We start from the raw sequence: 16,092 nt of genomic DNA, 5'->3' as shown, positions 1-16,092 counted from the left end.
TACTTTAAGTTTGTCCACCTAAAAGGGATCGAATTATAGCGATGTAAAAAGTCACGCAAAGGCTACATCACCACCGGCAACCCTATCCGTGATTCTGTCATTTTTTTATCCTGATAAAGAACCCTCCCCTACATGCGTTCGCGCAGACAGAACTCCGCTTTTTTACGGCATGCAAAATTTCAAGCACTTTTTTGTGTGAAAGGGGCGAAAGGGGTGCACTCACCAGCGGTACCCCTTTATTTTCGAGCGGATTTTCCCTCTGAAAGGTTGGCACCCCTGGTGAAAATTTTCCCATAGGAGTGACAGGGACGGCGTCACGGATTTGATAGGGACAGGGAATAACTCAGGACGATTTTTTTTTCGTATGCATATCGAGTATTGTACTACTTTTGAAGGGGTTAAGGAGTTAAAAAACCGATCCCACCCATCAGTTCTTGTTGGAAGGGAGCCGCGGTTGGATAGAACTATTACGAAAAATGTTTGGTTCTCAGTTGATGATGTGTGAATTGACGGTACGGAAGTTTAAAATTTCAAATTGCGCATGTTTTCCACCTATTGAACGAGTTCGCATCGTTATCGCTCGGTATGCAAAACAGTTCGCCGTGAGCTACCGCACAGTACAAATGGATTCGCTGTATAGCCAATGGATAGCAACCGAAAGATTGGATATAAGCAATGGGTGATCGTAAGGTGATTTTCAAACCTACAGTTACTTAATCTCCAGTTTCAAGTTAGAAGAATCTAGATTAGGATTAAATGAATTAAATGAATTGATTCTTAAGCAAATTAACTCCAAAAAAGTTCCAATGCAAAGTGTGCCATGAAGTTCGTTTGGTCAAGCTTCGGATTGCTCAAATAACGTTTGACCATTTCAGGCTCTGAATGCTGTCATTGGAATACATTTCATGGAGTTTACAGCAGTGTTCTGAAATAATATTGTTATGAAATTCAATCCGTGATCTTAATCGTTCTGTGCCGAAAAAATACCAAATGGAATATCTGTGGTTGAAATAGTGTCGTGTACAATTGTTTAGTTTCGAGTCCAATTCTCCTCAAACATAAAATCGGTACAAATGTGAAGTGAGGTTTGGTTTGGTTCATCCCGTATTGAAAGCTTAATTCAAGATTATCGCGAGTGATTTCTGTACCGAAAAAACAAAAGTGTCTTTGTTGATAATATTGTGTCGATTTTAGTGAAATCATAAATAGGATTGAGAGTGGAAATTGTTCTGCCCATATGATGAAAACTCATCAAGGATCTGTTCGAAACTATTTCATGAGGAGGATTATTAGTATGACATTCGCAACACCATGACTCTGTGTATATTATGGATTGTCGTATTAATAGTGAGAAATACTGAATATAAGGATCCATTGCGACAAGAGAAGTGTTCACTCGGATACCAGGTGTATGAATATGAAACCGGATTTTTTTCTGATAAAAAACATTTGTAGATGCCACACCTGAAGAATTGTACCTCTTCAGAAGCAAAACATTCATCAACTTATTCTTCTACATTTTTGTATGAATTTTCTGACCCATCGTTGCAAATAAAAGGAGCCAAGTCTGGCGAGTAAGCCGTATGTGAAAGTGCTTCCTAACCAAAATATTCAAACGTTTCTTCGGCCGGTTTAGCAAAGTGTGATGGCATCATTTTTTGTTGCTTTTTTTGGTTGTTTTCTACCAAAAGCTCGATTTCGATTGATCATTTGTTGTCGGTAGCATTCAGTATTAAAGGTCTCAACATCAAATTATTCTTATCCCACCAAACACAGAGCATTATCTTTCGTTCATAGTGAATTGGCCGTGCAACCGATGTTGATGATTCCCCAATTATACAAGATCTTAGACGCTTAGACGATTAATTCACGACGCTCTTTTTCGTTCGACGACATTTTTCCAAATTTACGAAAAATTTACAGTGAAGCATGGTCAACGTGATCTATACACTCTTATCTGATTATAAGCGAAAGCTGAAGATATAATTCCAAAAAATAAATTTTCTACAGCGTTTTTTTCCGTGATGCAATTTGATGTGACACACCCTTTACATTGACAGCTAGATCCTTTTGTTGACATATTCCAGATTTATAATCTTGTACCTGGTACTTGGCTATTCGATAACACGAAAATCAAAAAGCTTAGTAGTTGAATCTTAAATCTGGAAATATGTAAAGCTGATAATATTGCAATCTGAGAAATGTGAGAATCTGAGAATCTGAAAATCTGAGAATCTGAGAAATGTGAGAATCTGAGAATCTGAGAATTTGAGAATCTTAGAATCTAAGAATCTCATAATCTGAGAATCTAAGAACCTAAGAATTTCATAATCTGAGAATCTGAGAACCCGGGAAACTGAGATTCAGAGAATCTGTTATCAGAAATCAGAAATCAGAAATCAGAAATCAGAAATCAGAAATCAGAAATCAGAAATCAGAAATCAGAGAAATCAGAGAAATCAGAGAAATCAGAGAAATCAGAGAAATCAGAGAAATCAGAAAAATCAGAAAAATCAGAAAAATCAGAGAAATCAGAGAAATAAAAAATATCAGAAAAATCAGAAAAATCACAGAAATCAGAGAAATCAGAGAAATCAGAGAAATCAGAGAAATACGAGAAATGAGAGAAATCAGAGAAATCTGAGTTATCTGAGAAATCAGAGAAATCAGAGAAATCAGAGAAATCAGAGAAATCAGAGAAATCAGAGAAATCAGAGTAATAAGAGAAATCAGAGAAATCAGAGAAATCAGAGAAATCAGAGAAATCAGAGAAATCAGAGAAATCAGAGAAATCAGAGAAATTAGAGAAATTAGAGAAATCAGAGAAATCAGAGAAATCAGAGAAATCAGAGAAATCAGAGAAATCAGAGAAATCAGAGAAATCAGAGAAATCAGAGAAATCAGAAAAATCAAAGAAATCAGAGAAATCAGAGAAATCGGACAAATCAGAGATATCAGAAAAATCTGAGAAATCAGAGAAATCAGAGAAATCAGAGAAATCAGAGAAATCAGAGAAATCAGAGAAATCAGAGTAATCAGAGAAATCAGAGAAATCAGAGAAATCAGAGAAATCAGAGAAATCAGAGAAATCAGAGAAATCAGAGAAATTAGAGAAATCTGAGAAATCAGAGAAATCAGAGAAATCAGAGAAATCAGAGAAATCTGAAAAAATCAGAGACATCAGAAAAATCAAAGAAATCAGAGAAATCAGAAAAATCAAAGAAATCAGAGAAATCAGAGAAATCGGACAAATCAAAGATATCAGAAAAATCTGAGAAATCAGATAAATCAGAGAAGTCACAGAAATCGGAGAATTCAGACAAATCGGAGTAATCAGAGAAATCGGAGAAAACAGAGAAATCGGAGTAATAAAAGAAATCGGAGAAATCAGAGAAATCAGAGAAATCAGAGAAATCAGAGAAATCAGAGAAATCAGAGAAATCATAAAAATCAGAGAAATCAGAGAAATCAGAGAAATCTGAGAAATCAGAGAGATCAGAAAAATCGGAGTGATCAGAAAAATCGGAGAAATAAGCGAAATCAGAAAAATCAGAAAAATCAGGAGAAGCTGATAATATTGCAATCTGAGAAATGTGAGAATCTGAGAATCTGAGAATCTGAGTATCTGAGAATCTGAGAATCTGAGAATCTGAGAATCTGAGAATCATAGAATCTGAGAATCTCATAATCTGAGAATCTAAGAACCTGAGAATTTCATAATCTGAGAATCTGAGCATCTGAGATTCCGATAATATGACAATCTGAGAACCCGAGAAACTGAGATTCAGAGAATCTGTTATCAGAAATCAGAAATCAGAAATCAGAAATCAGAAAACAGAAATCAGAAATCAGAAATCAGAAATCAGAAATCAGAAATCAGAAATCAGAAATCAGAAATCAGAAATCAGAGAAATCAGAGAAATCAGAGAAATCAGAGAAATCAGAGAAATCAGAGAAATCAGAGAAATCAGAGAAATCAGAGAAATCAGAGAAATCAGAGAAATCAGAGAAATCAGAGAAATCAGAGAAATCAGAGAAATCAGAGAAATCAGAGAAATCAGAGAAATCAGAGAAATCAGAGAAATCAGAGAAATCAGAGAAATCAGAGAAATCAGAGAAATCAGAGAAATCAGAGAAATCAGAGAAATCTGAAAAAATCAGAGACATCAGAAAAATCAAAGAAATCAGAGAAATCAGAAAAATCAAAGAAATCAGAGAAATTAGAGAAATCGGACAAATCAGAGATATCAGAAAAATCTGAGAAATCAGATAAATCAGAGATGTCACAGAAATCGGAGAATTCAGACAAATCGGAGTAATCAGAGAAATCGGAGAAAACAGAGAAATCGGAGTAATAAAAGAAATCGGAGAAATCAGAGAAATCAGAGAAATCAGAGAAATCAGAGAAATCAGAGAAATCAGAGAAATCAGAGAAATCAGAGAAATCAGAGAAATCATAAAAATCAGAGAAATCAGAGAAATCAGAGAAATCTGAGAAATCAGAGAGATCAGAAAAATCGGAGTGATCAGAAAAATCGGAGAAATAAGCGAAATCAGAAAAATCAGAAAAATCAGGAAAAGCTGATAATATTGCAATCTGAGAAATGTGAGAATCTGAGAATCTGAGAATCTGAGTATCTGAGAATCTGAGAATCTGAGAATCTGAGAATCTGAGAATCTGAGAATCATAGAATCTGAGAATCTCATAATCTGAGAATCTAAGAACCAGAGAATTTCATAATCTGAGAATCTGAGCATCTGAGATTCCGATAATCTGACAATCTGAGAACCCGAGAAACTTAGATTCAGAGAATCTGTTATCAGAAATCAGAAATCAGAAATCAGAAATCAGAAATCAGAAATCAGAAATCAGAAATCAGAAATCAGAAATCAGAAATCAGAAATCAGAAATCAGAAATCAGAAATCAGAAATCAGAAATCAGAAATCAGAAATCAGAAATCAGAAATCAGAAATCAGAAATCAGAAATCAGAAATCAGAAATCAGAAATCAGAAATCAGAAATCAGAAATCAGAAATCAGAGAAATCAGAGAAATCAGAGAAATCAGAGAAATCAGAGAAATCAGAGAAATCAGAGAAATCAGAGAAATCAGAGAAATCAGAGAAATCAGAGAAATCAGAGAAATCAGAGAAATCAGAGAAATCAGAAAAATCAGAGAAATCAGAGAAATCAGAGAAATCAGAGAAATCAGAGAAATCAGAGAAATCAGAGAAATCAGAGAAATCAGAGAAATCAGAGAAATCAGAGAAATCAGAGAAATCAGAGAAATCAGAGAAATCAGAGAAATCAGAGAAATCAGAGAAATCAGAGAAATCAGAGAAATCAGAGAAATCAGAGAAATCAGAGAAATCAGAGAAATCAGAGAAATCAGAGAAATCAGAGAAATCAGAGAAATCAGAGAAATCAGAGAAATCAGAGAAATCAGAGAAATCAGAGAAATCAGAGAAATCAGAGAAATCAGAGAAATCAGAGAAATCAGAGAAATCAGAGAAATCAGAGAAATCAGAGAAATCAGAGAAATCAGAGAAATCAGAGATATCAGAGAAATCAGAGAAATCAAAGAAATCTGAGAAATCTGAGAAATCTGAGAAATCTGAGAAATTAGAGAAATCAGAGAAATCAGAGAAATCAGAGAAATCAGAGAAATCAGAGAAATCAGAGAAATCATAGAAATCAGAGAAATCAGAGAAATCAGAGAAATCAGAGAAATCAGAGGATTCAAAGAAATCAGAGAAATCAGAGAAATCAGAAAAATCAGAAAAATCTGAATAATCTAAAAAATGTGAAAAATCAGAAAAATCAGAAAAAATCAGAAATCGGTCAAATCAGAGATATCAGAAAAATCTGAGAAATCAAGAAATCAGGAATGTCAGTGAAATCGGAGAATTCAGACAAATCGGAGTAATCAGAGAAATCAGAGAAAACAGAGAAATCGGAGTAATAAAAGAAATCGGAGAAAACAGACAAATCGGAGTAATCAGAGAAATCGGAGAAATCAGAGAAATCAGAGAAATCTGAGAAATCATAAAAATCAGAGAAATCAGAGAAATCAGAGAAATCAGAAAAATCAGAAAAATCAGAAAAATTAGAGAAATCAGTGAAATCTGTAAAATCAGAGAAATAAGAGAAATCAGAGAAATCAGAGAAATCAGAGAAATCAGAGAAATCAGAGAAATCAGAGAAATCAGAGAAATCAGAGAAATCAGAGAAATCAGAGAAATCAGAGAAATCAGGAAAATCACAGAAATCAGAGAAATCAGAGAAATCAGAGAAATCAGAGAAATCAGAGAAATCAAAGAAATCTGAGAAAGCTGAGAAAGCTGAGAAATCTGAGAAATCTGAGAAATGAGAGAAATCAAAAAAATCAGAAAAATAAGAAATCCCAAATCAGAAATTCTATATCCTGTGATGATTCCCAACTCAGCTCGCTTCGATAGAAACAAGTGTAAGATTTCTTATTTTCCGTTTTTGTAGCTTTTTCAATATTCCATTACAAAAGCAGATGACTAAGGACTGAACCATGTTTAGCCCAGTATTCTTGCCGTATCCTGTACAGGATGGACTCGATATAGATGATTCGATTATATACAGTTTGAAATAAAAAGAAATAATATTTCAACTTTAAAGGGGAATTTAATTGGCTATTATAAGAACATTGAAGTGAAATTTTTGAAGATTTTGATTGAACTCTCACCAGAAACTGATGATAACGATATTGCAGCGAAATGAGGATGTTAAATGTTGGGTATCAAATAACTAATTGTAGAGTTCTTTAAATTTTAATTGAGTGCTTTAATTTGGTTGATTGAAACTATCATGTTTAGTATGAGTTTATTCAGAACACCTTCAGAACCACCAGTTTTTCACTTCCGAAATGTTATTTAAAATCACTAATTTAGAAGCCCCACAACTATATCTTGTGCTAAATTTTCCAATCTTTCAAATGGAAGCAACAAAATCGTCATACGAAGCGTACTTTTTAGGGAAAGAGCCAGTTTAAGGCAAATAGAACCCGGGACAAAAAAGAAGTTCAAAAGCGCTTTGGCAGCTTCTTTCCTTTCTTTTTCTTGCACGGAGAATACTGGAATTCTAAAATTTGTGTAGAAAGATGTTTTTCATCGAAAGTGATCCTTCCCTCCTGGCCAATTTCGAATATATGTATTTTTTCTATGAGAAAGGTATTTTCTGGCTTTAGGAGGATGAATTAAAGATTAAATTCTTCTTTTATATTCAAAAACAAAAAATATATATGTGTATAGAACAATTAAAAGAAAAAAAAAAGTTCTTTCATTCGTATATAATCGTATATAATCCCCTCTGTACCTCCATTCTATCAGATATAGACCGAAAGTTTGTGTTTTTAGAGAAAATGCTTCATTTATCATCTAAATTTATGTTATTGCCTTCAAAGTAGGCCCCTTCTAAAGTAATATAATTTTTCCAGCGAAGAATCCAGTCATCGAAATACTTTTTATAGCTGTATTAATGGGTTGCATTCGGTACACGCAGCGAAGTCGTCTTTTATGTGTTCAATGCTGTCAAAATGGGTCAAAGCGGTAATTTTAGTTTCAGAAATAGAAGAAAATCATAAGGGTCCAGTAACCATGCGCTTAATGTACGTGGGATCAGAACTGGATCGTTCAAGCATGTCTTAAGCCACTCGTATGCAATGAAATTTAGAAAAAAATTGAACTCTTTTGACACTAGTCGTGCTGCGACGTTTTCCGAGCATCATTCCTTTGAACATGGTAACTTGTTAACTTTTTGTCAATGTCATTAAGAATAACTTGTTAACTTGTTTTTAATGACGCTGTAAACAAACTAAATGACAGCAACTATGTTCGTAGTTATCCCAAGAAACTGCTCAAATCAAATAACGATGAAGGCAGCTCTTGTGTAATATTCAGCAAAAATTGTCACTATGAATGAAGAGAAACACATACACTCCATATTTACCCATCAGCAGTAATGAGTCGCTCCCCCTTGATTGTACGAATTTTATCCACGCGCCAACACGCAAACATAACCTCATTTCCTTGCAAATTTTCTCTCCCCCTTCCAAACAAGAAACAACAAAGGCACTCCTGGATCAAATAATGATGCTGCGTTCGCATGTGTTTGTGTTCCTCCCGGCGTCCACCCACTCTGCTTCGCAGCATTTTCACGTTCGCCATGGAAACGACGATTGCGAGACATTCAAATCGCACTCCTTTTTACTTCCTCTCCGCCGCCGTCGAATCGTTTAGCCTGGAGTTGCTTTGATTCATGCCGTCCTAATGAGGCACTGAACCAAAGAATTGTCCGAAGGAATAGGCCAGATGGAAGCGAACGAAATATGAGGAATATTCAACGAAACTCATAAATACGCCGTTTTGCCCCCAATTCGTCTTCGTTAGCACTCATAATGCGGAAGCAATCATCCCACCATCGTTCGCCAGGGATGCTGCGTGTGTTAATGATATGACCAAATATAGCAACCATTCCCGCTCCAGTGCACACGTGTCAGCAAAATTGGTGTGTGCGTGTTTTTTCCGTTGATTATGACACGACGGTGACGATGACGGCGTTTTTGTGCTCATTAGACAATGTTTGCAGCGATTCGCTCTGTGCATTTTGGTTCGTCTTTTTACTCACCGAGGATGCTGCTTCGATCTGTGAGAAAAGCAGAAAAGAACAATGCATTGATATTCAAACCATCGCGAGAATAGGTTAAATCTGGAGAATAAATCAATTTGTATCAAAACTTGCTCCACAGCTTCGTCGTGATGTCCATAACTGAGATTTATGGTTTGTATTTTCCGTGCAAAAAAATGAAAGGAAAGTAGCTGCCGAAGCGCTTTTGAACGTATTTTTCATTATTTTTCCGTGCGCGTGGGTCCCCTTCCTGCCGCACTCGAGCCTTCAGGACTGGCCGTGACTTATCGAAGCGACGCGTTCTGAGACGTGGCTGAGAACGCTATTATACATCAACATAATCTCATTACGTTACATCTCATATTGCAAATGGATCCGCCGCTGCCTCCTCGAGCGGACGGATATCGGGGAAGGAATAATAATGCTTACCCATACACTCACACACACAGAGTGGATGATAGATTATTCATCCTAAAACATAAATTTGCACTAGAAACCAACCCTTTTACCGCAGCGTGCATAACCCCACTTGCTTTGTTCGATCCCTATCGCCCCGTTACGTTGGCAGCGCGGGGGAGGAAAATGAATGAGAATTAGACAGCATTATTCATCATAACAACAGCAACAACAACAAGAGAAAGTGCGGTGAAAGAGTGTGTAAACTTCGATGTATAATGATTAATAATCCGCAAACAGTGCATATCAAAACCGTGGTAACGTAACAAAGAAAAACAAAAGGAAAGGATAAGGCACGAAAGGGTTAGGGGTTATCGAGTTACATGTTGTTTTGGGGTCAGAGGATATAAAGTACACATCAGCTCAGAGCGTAATCTGTCATATTGCCGTTCATTGACGGGACCGCTCTTACTTTCCCCAGCATCCTTCTCCTCCTCCTCCTACTCCGATAAGCCTTGCGATCACTGTGTACAGTAAATTATTCAGACCAGGAGATTCACACAAACTGTTCGACATCAAAAATCCATTAGCTGATGGGTAGCCAATCAACGGTGCCATCGGATGGCCCATAAATATTTAAAGCACCGACCGAACGAAAAAAAACCTTAAAAAAAGGTGCGGTAATTTTTTCTCTAAACCAATCAAAATGTCTGTCCCTTTTTTGCGGAGGAAAATGGCGTGGCTCACCCTGAAAATTTGGGCAATCGTTTTTTATTATCGTAGTCTGTTACCTTTGCTTTCGTACTCGGGACAGGTCTGATAATCCCTTTTTTGCGCTATGATTAGGAAGGTACCAATTGAGTTGTTGATGTTAGAAAGTGAATTTGAAATGTTTCCAAAGCGTAAGTCGATTCATTTCCACAGGTATTATTAAAATTATTAAAAATTTCATCTTTGACACAAAATTTCAAAAGGATAACAGGTGGATGGATCACGCTGTTTCTTCCTTTTTCCAAGCCTCTCGCAGATAGGAGATCGAGGGGGGAGTTGAAAATTGAATTTCAAATTGTTAGCGCCGATCCAGGCAATCCCGAAGTAAGGACATGGGGGAGGAGGAGTAAAAAATGCGCCGGATCCGAACTGCTCATTCCGTGAGTTTGAAGGAGGACAGCTTTTCCCAGAAGTTTTTGATAATGGGATTCTTTTCCATCAAGGGTTGGATAGGTTGATTTGCTATGAATAGAGACAATCTTTTTTTTTATTTCCGAAAGTTTGACATAATGAAAGGCGAGGTTCGGTTTGGGCTGTCCCAAATTTGAAACTAGCAATCAATGTTATTATTTTGGAGAAAGCGTTCGTTGAAAATATTAAAATTTAGAGAATACAGCAATATTGTAGAGAAAAGATAGAATAAGCTTTTAATTCCATCCATTCATTTTTGAAGTGAATTTCAGTGAAGTGAAGTGAATTTTTGAACATATGAAGATATGGTCGGTGTTAAATCAGACCGGACCATGTGAAATTTTTATGGTTTCGAGAAACACGAGCTTGAAGTTTTATGCTAATATAAGAGGTTTTCGTTGAGCTTTCAAAACAATTTCGATATGTTATTCCTGCTGTACTCGTGATTTTACAAATCTGATAAATGTGGTTTGTAGCTTACCAAATGCTTTACTTGATGCAATCAATAACTCAAAATTTTCAATTTTGTAACTTGATATCCTCTGACTTAACACTGACCATATGAACAAACAATAATTCATAATACCTCCCTATTTTGATTTATGTAAATTTAGACAAGTTGTAGGGGTTATGTGAAGCTGAAACAAATAATCTGACTTGTGACTTGCTTCCAACATTTAAGGAACAAAAAGATCAAGAGAACAGGCGTATTCTTAGTCTGCGGGAGTAGGAACATTTTCAATAAAATGTGCTTAATTGTAAACTATTTTTCTCAAATCACATACACCGACACTGTGAGCCTTGAAAATATCATCATATCATCGCGAAAATAACGAAAACTTGTTTGTTTCTATAAAGGTGGAAAAGTCAAAATGACACACAAAAACTTCACATAATTTGACAAATATCCATTGCACACTGCCACTTTATACTCATATTCAGTGGGAACTCCAGAAAAAAAGCGCTGTTTTTAATTGATAAAACTCGCTGAAAATAAAGTTTTCACATGGATGTGGAAGGCAATTGAATGTAAACACGAATATTGACGTCACGATGTGAAGGTAGCAGCGCATTCTATCACTCACACTACGCTCGCAAACTCATCTGCTCCACCTAATATTCCTGCTCATGGGGTTTAGCCTTTTCATTCTTTTCGTAATAACCTGTGATAACTATGGATAACCGCTATTACAACGGTCCTCCTCAGGAGCTTTAGACTCTTTGCTCTGGTTCTCAATAGCTTCAGGTTTTTTTTTCGGACATGCAAGTATAGAGTTTCGTCATTCCCAGGCAGAGTTGATCAATGGCTTCGATTGATTCTAGAAATTAGCTTTCTGTTCCGGTTCTTAGTTCGCATCGGGATGCGAAAATTAGCAAAGTGAATTTGCATTTACTGTAGCAATTTTCCAAGTCAGTCTTGTTTCACACCTACGCTGTTCTTTTTCGGTTTTTGTAAGAACCTGTAAAGGACATTCGTCAAGTCTTCATTAATTCGCACCTCCGCATTATTCAAGATTATTGTAAGATTCAAGAGAGCTTCACAGCGCCAGGTCGAGTGGATGCTACACAAAAATGAAGAAATTCAAATTAAACTAGTCGAAGACATGTCGTTTGCTGAAGCCAGAATACGGTTTCAGGTCCGTAAAGACAGCTCGCAACACTTCAAACAGGATTGACAATCAGCTGTGTTGGAAAAGCGGAAAATTTTACTTAAATTAAGCGATACACAAGCCAAAACTGCATGAAAATTTTAAGTGAATCTCTAAAAATTAAAAACAAAAACAAAGGGAAATATTAAATTAATTAGATTGATTGGATTACAAATCAAATAAGCTGAAACACAATGTGAGTATACGTAAGAATCACGCTAAATTCGAAACTCCTTCCTTGTTTGTATTAGAGATGCTTGAAACTTTGCAGTTCATTCGCCTGTAACATAAATTCTAAATTTTTTAATCAGAAAACTACTTAAACTCTTGTATATACAAAAAACAGGAAGTGGGTTATATCTGTGGTATAATCGGAAGGTTGACGTAGGACTGTCGTTCGTTTAGTGATAATTTGTTTGATGTTAATCTCTAAAATTTCGAAAAAACACATTCATTTGTTTGAAGCTGCATCTGAATCAATTCTCAATGAATGGATGAATGAATATTTGAGGGAATTCGAAAACGAGAACGTAGCGTTGGAGGCACAAGGTTTTGAGCCTCGAGAGCTCTTTGATGACTGAACGAAGTAACATGATTATCACTTCATTCGAAAGATGAAATGACTACGAGTTACATGCCTCGAAAGCAAACTATTGATACTCTTGCATTTTTAGCACAACATCGTCGAACAACTTGTATGTAGGGAAGGCTAAATATTCAGCAAAAGAAGCAATCACGCAAAAGTGGTACAACATTGTTTTGAAATTTTGAAATTGTTGAGTAAACATCGTTTGCCGGCGAGCGTCAAGCGGGAATTGTCTTTCTCAAGATTAATTGTACCTCTAATAAATAGCTGATTAGGAGGTATTAACGCCCAAAATCTTGTTGTTTTGGCGTAACTCGTTTTCGGAAATTTTAACATAAAAACCTATTGTAGAAATAAAAGACGTAGTACATAGTGCGTCATAAATTAGGGAATTATTTATAATCTTTGCAGAACCATAGTATAATCCAGGACCGAACAAAATTAAATAGCTAACTAAAGCAACAAACAGCAATTTGCTTAAAACCGCTTCGAGAACATGGTGCATGTTTTATAACAAGCATAGCCAAACCCGGAGTTCTCTGTGAGAGATTAGAAGTAGTTATATGAGTATAACTGTTTGTTAACTTTGTTTATAAAATTTTTCTACCTCCTGAACGATTCTTGGTCAGCTACCCAACACCCTACATATCCTGGGATGAGTAAAAATGGTGACATCCTGTATATCTGTTTAATGAAGAGAAGCAGTTCGATTACGAATAGGCTGACCGAATAGTTCAGGAATAAAGAAGTGTCTCGTTTTTCTTCCTGAAAAATCGGTTAACCCATTTTAGGCCGAGCGTTCGAAAAATCGAACAGCAACTTTGATAATTTTTCATGTCTTTGGAAAGCTACCATATGGTAATGTTTTTGCACCAAAAGATAGCTTAATTTATTAGCTACCACTTACTATCAAGTTCACTCAGTTTTGTATAACTTTATTGGGCAATAAATTCGTTTTAAAGCATGTATGTTTGGAACGTGTTTTTAATTTCAACTAAAAAACCCAATAAAATACAAAATTATGTGAACATTTCTAGTGTATTACTTTTATAAAAGAACACACATTGTAATATGGGGCAAAAATCGTTCGATTGAGCCTAATGCAGGAAAACAACAACCGGGAAAATTGAGTGTTCGAAAAATCGAACGTTGGGCATTACGCATTAACATTTTTTCTGATGAATTAATACCGACACATCTAACCTCTGCTGCGCGTTTTGGTTCATTTACTTTGGAACACGGAAGTTTTTTCATTTGTTTTTGCATTCTCATTTGTGAATGTTTGCAATGTTTTGTGAATGTTTGCAATTAATTCAGTAAATATTATTGAAAATCTGTATGATTTTTTGTCCGTAATAACCTTAGGTAATGGTGGCCTGTAGAATTTCGTGCGTAGAGGAGATGGAGGAAATGATCAGTACGTATAACGAGGATTTTAATGAGATTGCTGGTGTGAATAGTCCTTCGCCGGACCGAATAATAACCACCCAATCCTCGATTCCATTGTTTTTTTGCATCATTTTGGTACTTTGCAGGTATTGGAAAATGTTTTTTTCGGTGAATGGATACTTAGAAAGAAATAATTGTTAAGCATAGACATTTGTCCACGGCCAACAATAAAAACAACATCATATGCCTACCAGTAATAAGTTGAAATTACATCAAATAAGAAATGTCACATCTCATCTTAGGTGTATTAACTTAGGTTTATACTTAGAGACCTCTATTCTCCTGTGCTTGTTCGTTCGTGAATATAAAATTGATGCATTTGTGAATACCGTATATTTGCTAATTGAACTGATTTTCAGTTCGTGGTATGTTTGTGCTTGCAAGAAAAAAGTGCGAGTTTCGGCCAATGTTCGATTTTTCGAACAGTCATTTCCCAGAAAATGGAAAATGGGGAAAAAAATAATTCTTGAACATTGGGTTTTCTTTACCATCAATAATCCAAATTACACCAATGGCTTTCGTCAAAAAATAGTTTTTACAGCTTGGTCGTTAATGGGTTAACCTAAAAAATAAACAAAATGTCATTTTTCGAAGAATGTTATGAATGAGTGAATAAAACCGAGAATAAAGCCAAACAATCAAACGTTCTTAAATTTTCCAAACGATTGTATATTTTTGATCTATCCCAACTAGAGGTTTTATATTAATATCAATTCGAATCTGTATTCTTTCAGAAATAGGCTTTGATACAACCCATTTATATTATTGTGTTTCTCCTAGGCTAGCCTTGTATTTTTCAATATAGTCCAACACAGTATCGTTGAACATTTTCACAGGTTTTTCAGAAATTTAGCCTCCTGTTTTTAGTCTTAATCAACTAGACTATTACCTAATGATATCATCGAAAATAATAGCAATTACAGTGAAAGAGACATTGTCTCTTTCAACACGACCAATAAATATTTGGAAGGGCCCCTAATCTCTGATAAAAAGTGACCATAGTTTGAAGCACGGGGTTTCAAATAAATCGCGTAGTACAACAGGACAGGATGGAAGATCCAAGATAAAGGAATCGTGTGTCACCATAAATCGCTTCGGATGTTTACCAACTGAATCAAAGAAATTCTTGAATCGTTCTACACCAGGGGTTCTCAAACTATTTTGGGCAAGAGACCTTTTCCAGAATGAAGTCATACCTCAGACCCCCTATAACTAAATTTCGGTACTTACGTATCAGCGTCACCGGAGTCGAAATTCAGCAATTTTATTGTTCGCACGGACACTCAGTTATTTTTTGTATTGTAGTTGCCTTGTTGCTTGCAGCGTATTTTGGGATTTGCGGTATCTACGTTTGAACGCTATCGGAGCACAATTTCCATAATGAATTTACTTCTTCGTAATGAAATTATTGTTTTTTATTCAAGATTAATGTAATGGTGACGAAGTCTCCATCTAACGAGGATAAGTCACCTTATCCCCAAGCCCCAAGCCGCCAAGGTGTCGTAATCCGAGTCGACCGCCGACGGAAGCGGCGGTCTCTCGCAAACAAACCTGTGTTCCACCGATTGCCCGGTTAGTTCGAAACATAGAAGATCATCTTTCAGATTGGTTCGAGCGAGCGTCAGACGGCATGCGTTTGCCTGGCGCATTACGTTTGCACGGTTAATTTTTGCTCTGAAACACGACGTGAAATGTGGAGCTCCAGCGGCGTTCACACGTATTTTTTCTTGCTAAATAATTATCAATTTAGAAACATTGCAGTTAGTTCAATGAGTAAACTTGACATTATTTTCTCATCATATTCAACAAAATAACAAGACATGAAATTTAGTAAATATCAAGTGTAATTAATGATTATTAATACATGTTACTCACAAACTATAAATAAAAAATTCAAATCGCAAACCAATCTATCCGCAACTATCAAAATATCAAAATACGGTTCAATTTTGGTTATTTAAAGCCTTATATCTCCGCGTTCATTGATTTTTAAATGATTCCTTCGGTTTCGGGTTGCCACACTGAAGCCTTTTTCGACAGGGCATCATGATGGAAAAATTAGAATATATTTTTCAGGAATATCCCACAACGTAAGATAGTGTGTTGTAACTAGAACTTATGACAACCTTGGTTGTACTCCTGCTTGAGCTCTTCATCTGTACTGATGATAATCAA

At 35.8% G+C, this 16,092-nt stretch overlaps 1 protein-coding gene across 1 annotated transcript in view; it reads left to right on the top strand.

The window, feature by feature from the left end:
* The first annotated feature begins 605 nt into the window (after positions 1-605).
* Positions 606-16,092, top strand: part of LOC129779814 (uncharacterized) — an 88,909-nt gene continuing 73,422 nt past the window's right edge. Inside the window, exon 1 of the mRNA XM_055787526.1 lies at positions 606-690. Within this exon, the coding sequence (XP_055643501.1) occupies positions 676-690 (15 nt within the window). The 5' untranslated portion in view covers positions 606-675. The remainder of the gene's footprint in view (positions 691-16,092) is intronic.

This window comes from Toxorhynchites rutilus, chromosome 3, assembly GCF_029784135.1.
Source record: "Toxorhynchites rutilus septentrionalis strain SRP chromosome 3, ASM2978413v1, whole genome shotgun sequence".
Taxonomy (NCBI): domain Eukaryota; kingdom Metazoa; phylum Arthropoda; class Insecta; order Diptera; family Culicidae; genus Toxorhynchites; species Toxorhynchites rutilus.
The sequence above is the reverse complement of the archived record's forward strand: the minus strand, read 5'-3'. Positions and strand labels throughout refer to the sequence as shown.